The sequence below is a fragment of the Eublepharis macularius genome, chromosome 10, assembly GCF_028583425.1.
Source record: "Eublepharis macularius isolate TG4126 chromosome 10, MPM_Emac_v1.0, whole genome shotgun sequence".
Lineage (NCBI taxonomy): Eukaryota > Metazoa > Chordata > Lepidosauria > Squamata > Eublepharidae > Eublepharis > Eublepharis macularius.
In genome coordinates, this window is record NC_072799.1 from 12,184,777 (window position 1) to 12,205,270 (window position 20,494).

At 42.6% G+C, this 20,494-nt stretch overlaps 1 protein-coding gene across 1 annotated transcript in view; it reads right to left on the reverse strand.

Moving 5' to 3' along the window:
• Nucleotides 1-20,265, reverse strand: part of LOC129337017 (myotubularin-related protein 9) — a 28,354-nt gene extending 8,089 nt beyond the window's left edge. Inside the window, exons 1-9 of the mRNA XM_054990461.1 lie at nt 20,058-20,265; nt 18,805-19,209; nt 12,243-12,351; nt 10,405-10,530; nt 8,676-8,849; nt 6,946-7,163; nt 3,440-3,601; nt 2,526-2,667; nt 853-1,073 (exon numbers count right to left, since the gene is read on the reverse strand). Of these exons, the coding sequence (XP_054846436.1) occupies nt 853-1,073; nt 2,526-2,667; nt 3,440-3,601; nt 6,946-7,163; nt 8,676-8,849; nt 10,405-10,530; nt 12,243-12,351; nt 18,805-18,989 (1,337 nt within the window). The 5' untranslated portion in view covers nt 18,990-19,209; nt 20,058-20,265. The remainder of the gene's footprint in view (nt 1-852; nt 1,074-2,525; nt 2,668-3,439; nt 3,602-6,945; nt 7,164-8,675; nt 8,850-10,404; nt 10,531-12,242; nt 12,352-18,804; nt 19,210-20,057) is intronic.
• Between the last annotated feature and the right edge of the window lie 229 nt (nt 20,266-20,494).

Below are 20,494 nucleotides of genomic sequence, written 5' to 3' on the forward strand. Positions count from 1 at the left end.
TAAAGTACCAATGTCTGATAAGGATGCCCTTACGCACACTTATTCTGTTTCTAAACCTCCAAGCAAAGTGCAAGTCACTGGTGGCCAGCCTGCACAATATTTAGCAAGTCAGTGGGATTTGTGGTACACCTGCAAAAAAAGCCCCTGAGAACCTGTAGGTGCCACTATCATGGAGTCTTGGCTGAACTTTCTGCTGTTGGAACAGGGCATATGTATGTGCTGAACTGCACATCATGGTGTTGGTACAGCACTTTGGATCTGACCCGTAACACCATTTGCCATTAAGGATTTGTGTCTCAGAGGTAAACCACACTTATTGCATTTACCAGGTCCCATCTGTAATGATGTTAGGTAGCAGCTGATTAAAAAAGAATTGTGCCCACAACTCCAGAAAGTCACTGCAGTCAATCAGAGTAGAGAATAATAATAACATTTGATTTATATACCGCCCTTCAGGACAACTTAACACCCGCTCAGAGCGGTTTACCAAGTATGCTATTATTATCCCCACAACAATCATCCTGTGAGGTGGGCAGGGCTGAGAGAGCTCTATAGAGCTGCGACTGAGGTCACCCACTGAGGTCACATGTGGAGGAGTGGGGAATCAAACCCAGTTCTCCAGATTAGAATCCTGCCGCTCTTAACCACTACACCAAACTGGCAAGGTATACTGATACAGATTAAGGCAGCCTTGTATGTCCACAACCAACTAAAGTGTGGTTTAAAAATCTAAAGTCAGTACTCCTCTCAAAGAAGATGCTGTGTTCAGTTCCTCATACATGATGAACAGTGCAACTGTGCATGCCAACTTTCCAATGTCCCTTCTTCTCAACCTCCAAGAGACTCACCTACCTTTCATTTTCGTTGTTGCCCAGGAAAGTGCCAAACTGGGAAGCATAGGAATGTTCAAAGAGCATGAGGAGGAAGTGGTAGTTGAACTCAAAGGAACAAGGGAATTGACGAAGGATTTGCCAGACGCAGTCCAAGAAGAGCAGGAAGACGGGGGCCTCCCATTTCTGCTTGCTATTTGAGTAGGCTGACTGGGCACAGCGCAGCTGAAACGGGTGACCAGCCTGTAGGAGCAAGGCAAAGAACGTTCCATGATGCAAACAGGATGCATCCAAAGAAAAGGCAACAGTTAAAATTATGCAGCGTAGCAACTTGAATCTTTATGAACAACGCGACAAGAAAATTGGCTGGCTTTGCATATCAAACAGAAGTAAAATTTCTAAAAATCTGGAAACCATAGAGAAAAGGAACAGTTTTTTTTCACCACTCCTATGCTATGTATGGACTCTGAACTGTTTTGATTCACTGTTCTTGTAACTGCTTTGAAGAAGGGGAAACTGGAAACGGGACCTCTTGCTAGCTAACCCATTGCGGTTACAATTTGAATGTTTATATTACAGCTTATAAATTGATTTGTCACTGACCAGTGAATCTGGCGATGTATATGTGTAGTCCTGTGATAAGTGTATCAATCTTCATTGAATGTGAATTTCAACTTTGCATTTGTGATTAATTTTGTATGAGCTTTTTAGCCTTCCTACAATTGGATTTACTCTGTGGACATTGAGTGTTGATTGGAACGTTTTTTCCCTCTCCCTGGTGCGGGCTTAGGGGCATACGTTCTACCACTGGTTGTTAAGCAGTTTTTGCTTTATTGTCCACTTAGAGCTTAATTTACTTCACTATTAAAATTTTGTACGTTTGTATATAATTTTGCTAAGTGTCTTTAGTGAGATATTAGTTAGCTGGTGACGGTTATATTGTTTGTGTGTCCATTTTTTGGCAGCTCTCTGCAGTCTGAAGCATACAAAGGTATTTACCAACACTTCCTATCCCAGAAATTGTGAGAAAAGTCTAAATATAAGCAATGCCTCCTCTCTTATCAAACCTAAACTCACACTGTTTTAAAAGCATGAAATCTATAATCTATCATTTAGAATATGATGTAATTCTATTTGGCATATTTATGAATTCATATCTATAAAAATGCCTTAGTTCTCTACAAGCAGATAATGGTGAATAGGCCCAGGACTTAATGAGAAAGCTCTGAACTGCTGTTAACTCTATGCTACCTTAGCACCTGCATCTTAATGCTCGCCATGTGAGAGACTGGGAAAAAAGTAAAAGCTGAAAACTACTTTTATAGTAAACAAAACAGTGTCGTATTTGAATGGAAACAGCTCGAGGACTAGCAGCACATTTGAAGTTAAATTGTGTAATTTTTCACTGGCCTCTCTCCTTCTCCATATACTCTTCTGCCTAGAGAATGTCCAGCTCTTATTTAGCATATTTTAGATCATCTTTTCACCTCCCCCCCCTCCAAAGTCCTCAGGCTTTCATCAACAGAATCCTTAACAGTAACGTGTGTGTTACTGCCCAGATTGGGGGCCCATCTTAAATGGGGTGTAGAACCTAAGCCGTTAGCTTCTTTGCCATGGGAGTGAGGGAACAGAAAGAAGGTATTTTTCTTTACATTTGGGTTGTCCATGCATGAATGTGTATCCAGCAGTTCTTACCTGCAGCCACTCCCTCTCAACCAGAGCTTCAAAGCCACGTATGGTCCTGCATCTTGGATCTAAAATAATCTGAGCCAGAGAAGTCACCTGTAGTGTTGAGTCAGTTCCTTCACTCCCATGGACCAAGACAGATGCTCCTTCTCTGGGGGTTGGGGAGGGGGGAGAACACAGGAAAATTTCATAGGCATAAACTTAGGGCACCAATAGTCAGAGCAATGCAGCACACTGTGGTAGAACTGAGATCTTAAACCACCAAGATCTGGGCCGATTCCAGACGACTAACCTGAAGGTGCTGCATGCCGCCATGTTCTGGATCGCGACGGGGAAAACGCGAAATACCGCATTTTCCCCGTCGCGATCCGGAACATGGCAGCATGCAGCGCCTTCAGGTTAGTCGTCTTGAATCGGCCCCGGTTCACATCCTCACTCAGCCATGAAGCTCAACGGAGTGATTTTGCACCAGACAACACTTACCCTTCTTCGATATTTATAGAACACATTTCTGACAAGTTTCCCAAAACAGAAAAGAATCACATAAAACGTCGTAAGATGCTAAAATACCATGACTAAACATAAACAATTTTTTTTAATGCGAGGCAGAGTTACCTTACAGGATTTTGTTGCCACAAACCCCAGGGAAATAAGTCTATTGATGGCACTCGGTCGTGAGAGCTAAATGAAACCCCTGTGATCGGAGGCAGTGTGCCTCAACAGGAGATGCCAAAGAATTCCCAAGGGCTGCTGCCTTCATGCTTGTAGGCTTCCCAGAAGCAACTGATTAGCTAGTAGGACACAGAATGCTGGAGTAGATGGACTCTGGCTTTGATGGGTACTTTTAACATTCTTACTAAATTTCTGAAAACTGGGAAACAAAGAAGCCTGATTTTTGAGGGGGGGGGATGCCAAGTAATTACCTGTCAATGCACTGAGCAGCCAAGCAGGCAGTGGTCAGAATCTCCTTGATGTGTGTCAGCCAATTGGATGCCTCCAACTTACTCAGCCACCGGTCCATATTATGTGATTGGTCATTGCAGGCCTCCACCAGCTTGATGAGGCTTTCTTGAAGGATATGGTACCTGTAGGGAAAAAGCAAAAAAAAATAAAGAAAGAAATCCAAATAATGACAGGCTATTCCATCCCTTTGTCACCAGGAATCATTTTCCTTGATCAATGGGAAACAAACCCGATCCACATTCCTTTGATACGTAGGGACCTTACGGCAAACCCTATTGGTTGCTGCAAAGAGTGCCATTGCGACATTATGGAAGTCTAAGCAAGTCCCGACGATTGAAAATTGGCTCACAAAAATTTGGGATCATTTTATCTCTGAAAATTGGCTGATAAGATTTATCAGGCAGAGCATTTTCCATATAGTACGAATTTTGTGGAGAAGTGGTTTCCGTTTTTTGAGTATCTAGAAAGTAACAGTTCTCATCCAGGTCTAAAGTTCTTTCAGGTTTTAGAATATGTTTAAAATATTTGTAAGTTTCTGTATTTCATCACTTAGCAAACTTTTTCATAGTTATGTACTAGTTATCAACTCTCAGAAATTTTGTAATTATGAAAGTGCGACAGTTTGAAAATTTTGGAATGTTGTAATTTTGAAACTGGGAATTTTAAAAGTTTAAAATTTTGTAATTTGTTAGTTGTATTTTACATTGTACAAATTCTATTTAATAACTGTATGGAGAATAAGTATTATCAATAAAAAAAATTTTAAAAAGCACCAGCGCCACCCATGATGTAGTAATAACATTGCTGCTGACATAAGACAGTATCTGTGCGAAGAGAGAGAGAGAAAGTGCTTGGGAACCCTCACTGCCTTGAAGCTACTGAATGAACAAAAATGAGGTCTGTGCTGGAGGGGGAAGGCAAAGGCAATTTGTCTATGTGCCCTGTCTTGAAGTGCTCCTACATCTAGGAGGAGTGACTCAAAGCCTACTTGAAACAAGAAGATGGAGGAAGGAACTGATAACGGGAATGGAGAGGATGGAGCAATGGCAACTATGGCGAGCACGAGAGAAAGGTGAGAATAGTAAAGAGGTTGCTTCCTAAAGGTCTTATAAAAACTACAGTATGATCTTATCTACAAACACTTTACTCACACTATTGGGCTGTCTAAAGGTGAGTGGGGTGGGGAAGACACAGGAGACGAAAAGAAGGCAAGAGACGAGATTGGTATCCTAGAAGGATTTAACTTATCAGGAACAGGGGAAAGTTAAAGGCTATAGAGGTCTTAACTGAGGCCTCCCTCTCTATATTGCCTCTGCTACATCCAATATTCCTGGTACTTCAAATGGAGCAGAAGACAGGTAATAGGGAAGACTGAGAGCCAGAGTGGTTGAAATGGTGGCTGAAACACTACCCAGATCACGAGACATCCAGCTGTGAATTTAGTTCAGAAGCGCACCCCTGGAACTGCAAGGCAGAACTGAAAAAGAGCCACCTCCCTCTCTCTTTGGACTTCCTTCTTTGAAATAAGCTTGATCAACACTGTGTGGCTTCTGTCATTTTTCTGCTAACTCATAAAATTCTGTCTTAACTGTCTCTCTTTCCATTCTTGCAGGCATGGATTCCAGGGTGACACAAGAATCAGCAGAGTTACTGACATGGCAAACTACAAAGGAAGCAGCTCCAAAATAAAGAGATTCCCAAGCAGAGCCAACACTAAACTATCAAAAAGAGTCCAGTAGCACCTTTAAGACTAACCAATTTTATTGTAGCATAAGCTTTCGAAAATCAAGTTCTCTTCGTCAGATGCATAGTACAGAAACTGGTCAAATATAGAAGAGGAGGGGAGGAGAGAGAAGATGTAGTTGGGGGGGAGAGGGAGGGTGCAACCAAAACATTCCTTTGCTAGTAAATGTAAACATCTCCTTTTGGTGTCCTTTTAGGGTCAGTTGGCTTGGGTGAGGCTTCAAAGGAGTTTGCCCTGTTAGTTTGCAGCAGTAAAACAGCTAGACCATCCAATTCCTATGTAGTATAAGCCTTCGATAACCACAGCTCTCCCCGCCAGATGCATCTGACAAAGAGAACTGTGGTCCCCGAAAGCCCATGCCAGGCGCCACTGGGCTCCCCCAGACCCCGCCTCTGTAAAGGAAATCTGTTACCTGTGATAATGTGATAACCATTCATAGTCCCTATTCAGTCCCAGCTTGACAGAGTCAAATTTGCATATGAATTCCAATTCAGCAGCCTCCCGTTGGATTTTGTTTTTGAAAGGTTTCTGTTGAACTACAGCAACCTTTAAGTCTTTGATATGGAAACTATATCACTAGTGTTGGTTCAGAATAGAGGGAGCTAATCCCCTGCCTGCCACATACCCTATTCCCTCACTGCTCATGGCCGCTGCAACTGCTGTAAGTCAGGCTACCAAACTCCATTCAGCACTGTGTATGCCGTGCATGAGTCTGCTCTGCAGACCACCTTGTAAGAAAAAAAACTGTTTTTAATGTGTTGCTTTAATCGGGGGGGGGGGTAGGGTTTTACACTGTGGTTATGTACACTGAGTCCCAGGAAGCCCAGGAGAAAAGCAAGTATATACGTATTTTAAGCAATGAAGCAGAAAGAGGGATAAAAAAAAATAAGCAGCAGGCCTATTATTTTGGTCTGTCAAAGTAAAATCTAAAGGAATATATGGAGCACCTTTATGATGAACCAGTGCATTTTGCACAGTATTGATGGCATATGGTAACACTGCCAAAGGTTCTGGGAAAAGGGCTTTATTTTCTTCCACCCCTGCTAACACTAGAGCCTTTTCAATGGTGGCACCTAAGAACTGCGTCACAGAGCTCAGTGCTAGATCAGTTCTTATGCCCTTAGGATTACTGCACTGTGCCATTTACAAGCAGCAAACCAAACGTGATTGCAATACCTTGAAGATCTGCTTTACAAATTCAACATGTAAGGGCACACTAACTAAAAACCTACTGATTTTCAAGTGCTTGGGCTAGATCATCCCCAAATTTCCTTCCATGAACAACAAGCAATTCCCACTTAGATGTTTCCATAGTTGTTCAGCAGGCTAATCACAGAATGTCCCCCAAGATCGATTACTACATTTTTATCTCTAAGTAGCCCAGGATGGCTTACATATTTTCTCTAATCCCCTGCTTATTTTAGCTTCACAGCAGCCCTTTGAAGAAGGTTAAGTGGTGTGTGTGTGATTGGTTCTAGGATGAATAGTCGCTGAATAGGGATTTGAATATATGTCTCCTGGGTCTAAATCCAGCCCTCCAGCCAATTCATTACATGGACTCTCATTAGGATATGTCCATAGAAAGTGGGTTAGTAATTACATTTACAACCATATGCTTTACTTTCAGCAACCTTGTTTCAGCTTCCAATTCCGTGCACTGCAACTTCCGATCCTTAGAAATTGGAAAGATGTTCCCAACAGCAGATCATCTCTCACACTCACCTCTCAACAGATTTGTGAATCCTCCTCCATTGTGGATAATGGGCCTCCTGCTCAAAGCCCCCACCTTTGGCCCGGGCTTGCTGGGCAATGTTCAGAGAACGGGTGTCGATGATGTAGCCACGCTTTCCGGCCCTAAGAGTGGCGTTGATCAGCTTCTCGTCTTCCTTGCAGCGCCTCCCGTTGGTGCCTGTGAGTGGCTGGCTACTGCGCATCATCACCTGGAAAGACAGCAGAGTCGTGTTAGCAGCCATACATTAGTCTGACTTCTGTGGCCAAAGGACTCTATTTTTAATTCTGACATAAGAACATCAACCCAACATGGCAGCAGTAAAGATAAATACACTAGCTAAGAGCAGAACCACAAGTGACAAATGACACAGGTTGGACACTTGTCAGCTTCCCTCAAGTTTTGGCGGGAAATGTAGGCAGCTTGGCGGAATGTTGGACAAGTGACAGTTGAAAAGTCCGTTGGACAGCAGTTGGAGAGCCAAGCTGCAAGACCAGGATGCCTACATTTCCCATCAAAACTTGAGGGAAGCTGACAAGTGTCCAACCTGTGTCATTCGTCACTTGTGGTTCTGCTCTTAGTAAAGGGAGGTCTTTGGTTTAACTTGGCTATTTGGCACCAGTTATTTTCTGTGTGGATGTACATTTGTGTGTACTATGATGCTTCCCTGTTAAAGCTATCTATGCTTTTGGGGTAAAGAGTTCCATGTTTCGGATTACTCTGTGCCAACACTGGACGTGCACCATGTTGGGTTTCCTTTTGCTTTTGTTTCTCTGTTTTTTTCCCTCACTGCTAACACCTTAGTGCTGGGTGCCTCTGGTTTTCATAACATAATGTGATTGGGCATATTTAAATTTTTTCAAAAGGAAGGTAGTGATGTGACGGCACCGGTGATGCCAACAGTGACATCCACGCCTTACCACATAATCCTCTTTATTTCATGGTGAGGCAGACAAAAAAAGATGGCAACCAAAGCAGAATTAAAAGTGGCCTGCAGAAAGGTCGGTGGCCAAAACAAATCCAATCCTTGAGAAACAAACACTCAAAAAGAGAGGAATAAATTGCCCATGTGAAAAAGGCTGCAGATTAGGGTGGGAGAGTGTGACAGGCCCGAAGTCACCCAGCAAGCTACGATGGCTGAGTGCAGATATGAACCTGGTTCTCTCAGATGCTAGAATCTATACTGTTCCACTTTGTTCATGTGAATGCTTTTTTAAAATCCTTAAATTGTTCACAGAGACGCGACAATCTTGAGACTGCTTTCAAAACAATTGAGCTGGTCGCAAAGACCAAATTTGTGTTTACATGAAGTATCATTGCAGTTTGTCAAACTTATTTTCTGTTGGCAGCAGTGGAATCACAAAATTCTCTTTAGGGATTTCCACCACACCTATCCAGACAATCTATTCAAGGGAACACGTACCCCTTTACTGCTACGAGAGAAAAATTTAAGAAACACCCACTCAGAAGACTGCACTTGAGATGTTCCCTCTTTTTTGTATGATTGAAAAAGCAATGTTTTAAACCCAGCAGAGGGAGAGCTGCCAGTGTCCCGAAGGAAGGACTTGCTGGTATGATACTCTTCCCTGAAAGTTATCTACATGGCATCAAAAAGTTAATCTCTCCCCAGAACTCACAATTTTCCAAATGGATGTTTACATCTGGGTTTGTCCCAGGAAAGCACAAGTGTCTAGGTGCGGAATATATTAAAGCATCAACTCACCATCCCATTTTTCTTGTGGTAATAGCTGAGTACTGGGAAGCGTCCACCATGGCGAAATGTGGCAACTTTGCAAAGAGATTCATCATCAATTGATTTAGGGACAGTGACAATTGGCGGGTAAGAGGGACAGACAGAGAAGTCTTTGTTGATGTAACTCAGCCTCCATTCATTTGTCTGGGGGGACAAAAATAATTAAGCAAAATATGGTACCTAGCAAGATGATGGTTTCCTAGTTTATCAATAAAAGGGAATGAGTGTCATTTTAAGCCATCAAGTTTGAGATGCACACATTCTCCAAAACAAGGGCCGTTTCCAGACGGCTTACCTTCTGCCGCTCCATGCCGCAACGCCGCAGCTCATGCTGTGGCAAACACGAAATATCGCGTTTTCTCACGCGATGTTGCGCAAAACTCGTGCAAGAAAACACGGTATTTCGCGTTTTCTCCAGCACGAGCCGCGATGTTGCGGCATGGCGCGGCAGAAGGTAAGCTGTCTGGAAACGGCCCAGATTCTTACTCTGCCAATGGAGATTTCTTTTCAACATTGTTTACTTTTCCCAATTTTGCATGTGCCTACTTACTATGCACTTTCTTAATTAATATGATTATTATTTGTGTATCATCTTTCTCACTGAGACTAATGGTGGATTAAAAGATATAAACAGTGCAATCAAATAACATAAAACGGCCAATGAACAATACAGTAGGACTAGGTTTACAGAATTAGGGAACAATGCAAACAAGCTATTTAAAGCAGGTATACTATTAAAAATACAGAATGTGGATTATAAGGTAAAGACACTGCAGTAAAAGCTGGTGATTCCGAAAATAATTATCACAGTAGACTACAATCCTATTCTATTACAAAGGTGCCAATCTATTACAGTTCTAATCTGTTTTTTAAAATGCTTTCTTAAACATAAGGTTTCTGCAACTAACCATTTCTCTGAGCTCTTGAATGTATTGATTAGTCTTGTATCAAAAATTATAATTAAAAAATAAATTCTGTTGCCTGCTGAGTTAGGGCCACATTTTTGTTTGATTAAAAAGTTTTTTTTTAAATCAATCAAAAACCAAAATAGTAAACAAACTATTGGTTCCTCCTGCCTCGCTTTTCAGCCACCACTGGCTCCCAAAAGACTCCCAGGAATCAAAATCTAATACAAATGTTAATGGCCAAGGCAAAAAGTTCCTAAAGAGAGGATATCCTCAGTTGGCTTTGGGCACAGGGAAGGGATGCCTGGCTGCTTCCAGCCCTCCATCAATGGCACATTGATAGCATTTGGAAGTCAGAGGCGAGCACACCCTAGGGGCCCAGCATCAACCACTGTCTGTTGCAAAAAACCTAACAGCACATCTGAAATACTTGCACGTCTCTTTTAAACACTGGGGAAAATAGGAGTCCATATACTTCACCTACATCCCACTGATGAGGTTACTATCCAGGCCTTCTTGAGGAATTGGTCCCAAAGCTGAAGCCCCCCCCCCCACACCGAGAACTGCCCTCTCTCTCTAAACCATGAGTTTTCACTTGATGCTTCAGGTTCCGTTCTTCAAAACCTTGTTAGCTGAATACAGAGTGCACATGTATTTATAAATTGTTTCCACCCTTTCTCCTGCAAAGCAGCAGACAAGGTGGCTTACAATTCATTCACATCCAACAAAATAGTACAATGACAAAAAAAATCTTGCTAATACACATGCACACACCTATTTCAAGTAGGACTTACTACTGAACTGAGAAGCTCAAATTCTTGCTCAGGCAAGAAGGAGTGCCAGCCGTCTTCAATGACTTCAAACATGGGCCGGTAAAAGAAAGGATACATCAGGGTGATGGAATCTAGAGTGGACAGTGCCTGCAGGGAGAAAGATGCACATTGTTTACTGAATGCTCTTTTTTTCCCCAAGAGGCCAATAAGCCACAACAGGCATTCTAAAGCTCTGCTTCATCTTCACTTCTTAATCTATTACTACTGTTGTTTGCATAATTTTTTACTGGTCACAATGACCATCAACACACACACACCTCCTAGCAGCTGTGTTCTCTTTAAGATACTGTGCATGCACACTAGAGATATAAAATTTCTGTTACGTTCTGTTGAGAGACAGCATGCTGCTTACTGCTGTACCTTATGCTACCTTAAAACACCTATCTTACTTTGCTATCTGAGAGGTAGATAACAAGTGTATTATTTGGGCAGAAATGGTCTCAGACAGTTGCAAGAGGACGAGCGCATGTTTACATCTCACACTTTATTACACTGGAAACATTACAACACACCACTTCTGCCTCAAATTAAACATCTTTGAAAATATGTTTTATATTTCTGGAATATACACAGAAGTTATCACCACCCTAATGCAGTAGATTGTAAGCAGCTGTAGTTAAAAAGGAAGAAGCAATCAAACGCTTTGGCAAATAAAAACTTATTTTATTTTGCCGTTTAAAAAGATGAACGGAGAGATGGTGCTAGATGAACATCTCTAGGGAGCATATTCCCTTATCATCTAGATTAGATGGCTATAATGCACTCTTATGTAAGACTGCTTGCGAGGAATGACAGGGAACTTCTGTTGGTCCTGAACATGGCTGTATGAACTGGAACCCACCACAGGGACTCTACAACAGCCACCTTGGCACAAAGCCATTGGTCACCACTGTCTCCAGGCCCATATCAAAGTCCTGATCTGACCTTCAATGTCCTAGATAGCTTTGCATCAGGACATCTGAAGTACCTCCTCCGCTCACATGGGCCTGCCCAAACTGTGAGATCAGCTTCCGGTACTCTGCCCTTTATGCCTTCATTGGCTAGAGTATGGCTGGTGGGTAAATGGACAGAGCTTTCTCAGCTGTGGCCTCCTGACTGCCAAGCGGCAGTCAGGATTCGGTATTCCTAGTTTTCCAAAAGCTTAAGGCCTCTCGATTTGATGCTGTTTCCCCTCTGTGCTATTGGTTCATCTTAGTCCCCCTCCCCCTCTCCAATTGGCTTACTGCCGATTCATTATTCTTGCTGTTCTTAGTGGTTAGAAGTGTTATTAAGTTTAATTTTTACTGCTCTTACGTGTCTTTTTAGATTTCTGATGACTACTGCTTTTGAGTTGTCGTGCATATTTTATACTTCATTTATCGACCCCCTTCTGTGCTACCGTTTGGCACTCCACAGTGAATCCAAGAAGGTTTACAGAAACATACCTCCAATACAAAGCAGTTCAATAATCTTAACATTTAATATCCCAATGTTAGAAAACATCCTAAAACCAACAAACCCGACCACTGCCCAACTACCTGACTGCTAAGCAGGACTAGGTTTCAGCCTATCACATATAAAACTACCTTTTGGAGCAAGGGAACTTGCATTTGTTAATATAGAATATGTCAATTATACACACACAAAACACATTTTAAGAATCAAGAGAGGAAACAGCAATGCTTGGCTCCATTCTTAGTCAAGCTTCCCCTTCCACATATATCTCACCCAGGAACTAGGCACCACGCTAACCTCTAAAAGCTCCATCAGGAGGAACAAGACCTTTGGCCCACCCTGCCAACTCCGACAGACCATCTTACCTCAATGGAGCTAGCTATGTTCAGAGACTCCTCCATGCCAGGAATGTCAAGCTGAATAATCCGCAGGTCTTTGCATTTGATAATGATGGTGCCCAAGGAGCCAAGAAACCTGCAGCGATAAAAGGCAGGGACATTCAGGAGGAGGATAAAGCAGCATCTCTGGAAGCCTCCAAACTCAGCCATTTACAGCATCTCGTTGCATTCAATAGGGAATGGGAAGTGAGGGGGGAAAACAGACAAAGCACAATTTAGCTGGACAAAACCCTTCATTCAAAAGCAGCTGACTAAGAGCGGAACTACAAGTGACAAAAGGCACAGGTTGGACACTTGTCAGCTTCCCTCAAGTTTTGATGGGAAATGTAGGCAGCTTGGCGGAATGTTGGACAAGTGACAGTTGAAAAGTCCATTGGACAGCAGTCAGAGAGTCAAGCTGCAAGACCAGGACGCCTACATTTCCCATCAAAACTTGAGGGAAGCTGACAAGCATCCAACCTGTGTAATTCATCACTTGTAGTTCCGCTCTAAGAAACACTAAACAAAGGGAGGAGCTTTGAGTTACTTTAGCAAATATGGATAGAGTGCTGGACTAGGACTGAGGAGAGCTGGGATCGAATTATCACTGTCCTGTGGAGCTCCCTGAGTGACCCTGGCTGGTGCTATGTCTCTCTCAGCTTAGCCTCTCTCACAAAATTGTAGTGGGGAACAGTGGAATGTTAAGCTGCCCTCAGCTCTTAAGAGGAAGAGTGGAAGTTCTCAAAGATAACACAAAAGGAGAGGGGGAGGCACATGTGTAGGATAGAAACACAGGGAAGGTGCTTAACACTTCCTGTAACACATCAATTCACTACTGCAAATGCCACAGACCTCCTTACTCCCCACCAATGACTGCTTAGTTGGGCTTATTTCCTATCCTGCAGCACAGGTGGCAGGAATGGGGCTCAAAACACCTAGGAGGGGGAAATGTGCAAGGGAGAAAAGAGAAAGATAACCATCTGGAAATATAAAGAGCTGTATAGGACGACAATGAAGGTCCATCCTGCAGCTTCCCTTTCTTTACCTTCTCTAGAGATGTGAAGGTGTGAGTGGGGGGAAATGATGGGAAAACACCTCCTCCTCCTCCAGCCATTTTTCAATTTTTTCTGACTGAAAAACTGGGAAAGTTTAGGGAGCACAGAAAAAAAGCCTCCTATGAAATAGGTATTTTCTACCTTTGACTGTTCTTTTTTCCTATCTTTCAGATAGCAAAAATTAAGATACAAGGAGAGAAGGTAGAGGGTATGTTTGCCATATTTCTTGTAGAAATTGAAGGCGTTTATGTTTTTTTATTCCATAAATATGCCAAATAGTAGAGTTTTATATGCTAAGTTATAAATGACATGTCATTCAGTCAGAAAGTTTAGCTTTGATATGAAAATGCTACATATTAATTCAATTTTTCCAAAAAATTCTTTTTCCCCCCAAGGGGAAAAAACCCTTGGGGTTTTTTCCCCCCAAGGGGAAAAAACCCTAGGGGGAAAAAATTCTTTCCATGGCTTCAAAATTTCTGTAAACTTTATATTTCTAATGTTCACATAGTTGACATGTCTAACCTTTTCTCCAAAATGATAAAAGTTAGGAACATGCTACTATAATGTAGAAAAGAAAGAGACATACAATTAGGAGACAAAGAAAAAGGAAGAGATGGTGCTGAACTCTATACTGTTCCTCAGGATGCATGCAAGAGAAGATGCTAATATATGCTTCTCATTGTTAATGCAAGCTGCTTCAGGCAAAGCCGACTGTCTGAAAAGTAGGAGACAAACATACAAGTAAAATAAAGGAACGCTAGATAAAGGAGTCAAGAGACAGATACTGATCCCCTCTGAATTTAATGGGTAAGATGAGGAGAAAGTGGGATAAACAGCAAAGCAGATAATGGCTATGATCATTTTAAGCCGGATGAAGCCGCAAACAGACTAGGAAGAACTAGAGCTGCGGGACCAGTTTCCATGGTGAGGGAGTGGTCCAGACACAGTGCATCAGCAAAAGTGGATGAGGTCAGCCTGGGCTCTGGGGATCATACTATGGGCTGTCAGGCCAACAGACGCTTTTTGCTGTTACGCAAGATTTCTTAAAATTGTATCACAACATTTCTCCAATACCCTTCCCTACCAATAAATCCTCCTCCCTAGTCCCTTCAGGAAATTAAAGGGACCAATGTCTAATTTATTTAAAATGTCTTTGGCTACTCATAGCCTGCTTATCTTCCCAGCAGGGACTCAAAGCAGCTTCCTACCTCATTCTCCCACCTTCTGTTTTCTCCTCAATAACCACCTTGTAAGGTGGGTTAGGCGGACTAGCCCAAAGTCACCCAGAAACTTTCCTTGGCCAGGGAGGATTCGAACATGGCTCTTTCAGATCCTAGTCTGGCATAAGCACAACCCCATGATGGTAGAACAGCATGTACTGGACCACTGAGCTGTGAAACTAAGGCCCTGTGGTATTCCTGCTTTGCACATACCACTGAGCTATGAACCTAGATCTTATGTTCACAAAGTATGCATGCTGTCCCTAAGTTACGGCTCAGGAGCCCTGTCATCTTCTGGGCCCCATTCAAGGTGCTGATGTTGTAACTCATAAAGCCTTTCATGGCTTTCTAGAGTACCTTCTTTATACCAGAGGTACCCATGGGAACCATGGCGCTATAGTATCATACCTTCCATTTTATTTACACTCTGATGTTTGTGCATTCGAACAATATTTATATATAGTAGCTCCAGAGCGGATACTCCCAGGGGATAGCGCAGCCAACCAATACATACAGGGGAGAAAGGGGGAAACAGAGCATGTTTGCAACAACTCCCTCCGCTCAGAATACTGTGATGGTCCATGGAAGAATACAACATAAGAGGCAGGTGGGAGAAGGGAAACCGCTTCTAACCCCATCTGCTTTTGCCAGCACAACAGAAAAAAGATTTAATGATGCAGCCACGTACTTGGTCTAACCACCACCACCACCCCTTTCATCTAAGCACATCTCACATAAAGGCACAAAGATTAATCTGGCATTTTTAGATTGATATTTTATATAAAACCTAAAGAGTTTTCATGTTATTGCTTCTAAGGTGAATGGGGAATTCTACTTTGATTTAGAGGATCCAAGCTTACCATGCTTTGTCATAGCTATTGAAAAAAAGAATAATTAACTCTTTCTGAGTCAAACCAGAGGAAAAGAGAATTTTTCACAGTTATTGCTTTTGTACATTAGACTTTATAGACAGGTACCAGCAGCAAACTCAATAGCATCACAAAGAGACCCTATGTGTGTATATTATGTGGATTTAATCCTTCTAGTTTCCCAAGGAAATCAAGATACAAGTCCTGCATTTAAAAGGCTTTCTGAAGTTACTGTATCCTTTCCACACCTCAGTATTATGTAAAAAACTGTAAGCAAGGGACTTCAAACACCACTCCCCAGGTATACTGACTTCTTGTCTACAAGCAGTAGGCATCAAAGATCGAAGCATCTGAACCTACCCGCTATAAATTACTTCCAATCTCAATCCAAATTAAGTGAAGGTGACCAATTAGAATATAGATGTACGTGTCCATATTAATTAGCCAAATTTACACTGCATGCTAACTGTAAGGATATAAAGGTAACCCCGAAAGAATTGCTCTTTGTGGGCTGACACTCTCTTCATCCTAGGAATGATATTTTCTTAGTTCCTTCAGGGGCTTACAGGTTCTTTGTAGGCGAACACTCTTGAGCTTGCTTGACTCGCTCTATTTTTCCTTGGGTTGTCTGTGCCTCTTTGTACGTGCCCTTCTGCATCTTTTGTTCTGCTCTCTTTAGAATTTTCTTTCCTGAACTTACTTTTCTACTTTACTCTTAACTCATTTTCTATTGCACACGAGTTTTGACTGTTTTAGTGGTTCTTTGTGTTTGGCCTGTGCATCTCTCTCTTGCACACGTCACTTTCAAAGAGTCTGGTGCCATGCTTCCTACCCCGGCACCTGTGATGCTAAACTTTCCTTCTTAACGTGCACCACCAAATTTGGAAACTCAATAGTTGTCTAAGTGGTTCTTTTGAAGTTGGTCAGGCAATGCTAAATCCTCACAAGAGCAAGTTGTAACACAGGAGAATTATAAGATTTCTCTCTCCTTTGTATGTTGCTGTTTCCCCCGGATAATCAGGATGATATCCCATTCCACAGGATCCCAGTATACAAAGGAAAAGATCACAGTGTGAACATACACCCAGTGTTGTTTTTGGTTTGTACTTTGGACATGCTCAGAGGAATGCCTCTACAGGCTAGAGAACAGCAGCACCTACTTTTCTTGGCACCCAACATTTTTAGAAAATGGATGGGTCTAAGAGGGGCTCTTGCTCACCAGGATTTCTGATTAGCTCTTGAAGATCTGATTAGCTGGGAAGATTAAAATAAAATTGTTTCAGAGACAGCTGCCACTGCAGTGTTGGGTTTTGTTCTTTCGCACTCCTTTTTCCCTGTGTATTTTTTAAATTATCTCTCTTCTCCCTTACACTTGGACTTCCTCTGTGTGTCTGTCTGTTGCTCTGCCTCCCATGGCCATTTTGTGGTTGGCCATGCCTCCTTCAGCAGTCATTTTGTAGTTGTGTCCAACACCCTGTTTCAAAATTCCAGGCTCAAAGAGGTTGAAGACCATTGCTTTATGTCCTCACAATCCAATGACAGCACCTTCCCAACTGCACCATACGTGTGCCAGGTACAAAAGTAACTACCCCACATCTTTGGCTTCTCCTACCAGAGAAACTGTAAGGGAAAACAAACCCTACTCACCTCCTCGGATTGTCATTCAATGGCCAGGATTAAATATATTTAATTTAATTGGTTATTTATTTACAATGATCTACTTCCAAGTCAATGGGAAGGGATGAGCCAGAAATGGAACCAATTAACTAAAGATATTAACAATTTGTTTTTTAACACAATCCCTCAAACCACCTTTCAGCACAGTCACATTTTTATTTCTCCTTTCCTCTAAAGGAGCTCAAAGAGTCATTCGCAATTTCCTGCTTTGCATTTTACTCCCCTAACAACTTTGTGAGGTATGTTAAACAGAGAGAGAGAGAGAGAGAGAGAGAGAGAGAGAGAGAGAGAGAGAGAGAGAGAGAGACTGGCCTAAAGGTTACCCAGTGAGCTACCCCCAATCTTAGTCTAGTATTCTAACCACTAGATTACAGTCCTTTCTACCTACTCTTGTTCATCTTGACAACAGTTCCCTGCAAGACCCTTTTAACAGAGCTACAAACATAGCCAGTTGATGTTGTTACAAGGAGGACAGCACTCTACTGCCATTTCCTCATCTTATTCCCACTCAAGGAAATTGCAAAATGGTGCGGCAGGATTGTAACCAGACCTATTGTCCTGTTTCAACACTGCTTCAAACTGCTTGCTGTTCTTCAGCAGGAATGAAAGAAATGTGTGCGAGACAGTAGGATGCTAGGAACAAACTGAAATCTCAGCAGGTTACAATTCATTTCTTCTACAAAGTTATCCAAAGCAAAATAACTCTTCTTAACCCCCACAAATCAAATGCCGCACCCATGCTTACTTGGGGTTTGAAATAATTGCCAACATAGGACCCATCCACAGAAATGATGTTCTTACAGATTTAGGACAAAAGAAAGTATTTCTTCACTCAGCACATTATTAACTCATAGAAAGGATTGTCACAAGATGTGCAGATGACTACTAGTCTTTAAAAAAAACATTAGACTAATTTGTGAAAGGATATTAGCCATGAGAGCTAAGTGGAGCATTGAAGTCCACAGGAAATTTTATTTATTTGATTTTTAGCCCGCCCTCAAAATATTAGGGGCAGAAGACAACCATGCCCTGCTTGAGAGCACCCAAGGCATTTGGCTGGCTGCTCTTGGAAACAACTAGATTACTCTTAGGTCTCAGTCAACATTAAAATCCTTAGGCTCTTATCAATCCAGAGTGTGCAATATTTGGGGGGGGGAGGGAAGGAAACAAGATACCATCTTCAAAACTAAGATAAGCAAGCTATATCAGAAACTGTGCCTGACACCAGAACAGGCTGTCAACAAGTGAAGTTTTTTCCAACACAATCAGGCAGCAATAGGAAATGGTTCCCCTACAGACTTACACTTGTTAAAGTCGCATTATCTTTTCTCTGTAAGAGGCAGTCTCCTTCATTGCACAACACGGTTAAAGGAAAAGCAGGGCCATTTAGTTAAGGGAAATGTTATTGGGGGTGCCTATGTCACAAAACACCCTTGGCCCAAAACCCAGCAGAACGCTAGGCGTGTTACAGCCACACTTACTGCAGTGGGGCTTTAATTCATGGATAATTATCCCAGCTTACCATACAGGGTAGCTTTAATGACTGCTGAGAGATTGTAAGTCAAGCACCTGAATAATTATTTTAAAAACAGTGTTTTTTATCCCCTCTACTGATTTTATCCCCTCTACCAAAACACTTCAATCTGGACCTTGGGGGAAATGATACATTTCATGAGTGGTATCCAGTTCACCCACCCTGGCCCCCCTACAGAAGCAGCAGCATCCTCACCGCTTTTCAATAGAATCAATGTTGGAATGAAGAAGCCAAAGCTCTTCTACGTTGTCCTGCCGCCGCGAAGAGAAAATCAGGTGATGCCCGGTCAAGCAGAGCGTTCCTTCCACTAATGGATAAAAAGGGCGGTGAAGTATGACGTTATCAGCTCGAGGTGTCTTGATAAGCTCAGCAAACTCCATAGTTTCCCTCAGATCAGGCACAATGTTCCTGTAGCCAACCAGTACAAATTTTAACTTGCCAAAAAGACGCAACCTGAGTTCTTGGCAGCTTCCACAGAGGCCACGACTCTTCAGATTACAGCACGAGTCAGATTACAAGAGTCAACTGTTTGGCAGGTGTCATCACTGCAAGATCCCAGTTCTTACTGGTTAGGATAAGGCAAGACCGGGAAATCTGTTGCTTAGGAAAGAATGAAAATATTAACATTAATGTAGTTTTAAAGAAAAGCAGAATAACCTATAGATATGGAGAAGACTGGGGAAGTAACTTTCAGGGAAGGGAGAGGAGGGGAAAGTAGAGATGTCACAATCCAAGGTGCAGTGAAGCTGTGGTTTTGGGATGTCACAATCCCATCTGTCCCCAGGTGTAGGAAAGGGTCAGGTGAGGGCATTCAGGTGTGGGAAGAGGACGGTTACACCCAGACCCCTATCACTTACCTCTTTTAAATCTCTAAAAGGCTTAAGGACTTCAAAGAGGATTTAAAGACTGTATGTTTACTCTTATTCCCTCTTTTAATCTCTGCAAAGGGGAAGGAAGAGACTAAAGGCTTGGCTACCAGTGTGGTGAGATTAACTAATCCCACAAACCAGTATTGGAGCAAGTGGATTACATCCCTGCACTCAACCACTGACAGCAGGTGCAGAATAAATCTCAGATTTCTGACCCAGCAGGAAGAGTCAAGCTATGAATAGCCTAACTGGAAAGGTTATCCTTGTTTTAGATTAGATTTGGGGTTAAGGGGACAGGAGAGCATCAACTGATAGAAAATAGTATTGCCTGAGGGGATTAATTTCCAGCACTCAATAACAACAGGTTGAGTAACAAGGAAGAAACAGATATTGTCTCCCTTTTTGCTAGAATGACAGAGGATTATGCCTGGGTGATGGGTCTAATGACCCTCTATGGAAATACAGTGGGAAAGATAGGGGAGCTACGAGTGGGGCAGGAACGGGGATGGCTGTTTTAGGAATATAAAATGGGAAGTAACATTTTATCGAAACGGAATTAATAAAGAAACCAATACCCACCTCTGCAGAAATAAGGGATGAAGGGAGCAAATAAAAGGGTTCAACCCCCAGCTACCAGAGTGGGGGTCGCAGTCTCCATGGGGAGCGGAGGCTGTCACAAGAGCCTGGCAGCAACCCTTTGCTGTATAGAAAGCGGGGTGCAACTAGTCTATAAACCAACTAGTCTAGCCCCCTCTGCCAGCCAAAGGGAACCCCCTTGGCATCTCTATGGAGCCTCCAGCCGACGGAGGGAAAGCTCCAAATCTGTACCCCGGATGTGGAGATACCAGAACAGGCAACAGGCGGTGAAAAGGCTGACCAATCCACTCCCGCCAATTCCACATGACTGTTTCCAGCGCCCAATCCACTTCTCTAGCAGATGAGGGCGGAAATTGAAAACTAAACCGGAGAGGGGAAATGGGGGGGAACCACACCCATAAGGGAGACTCTCCTTTTGC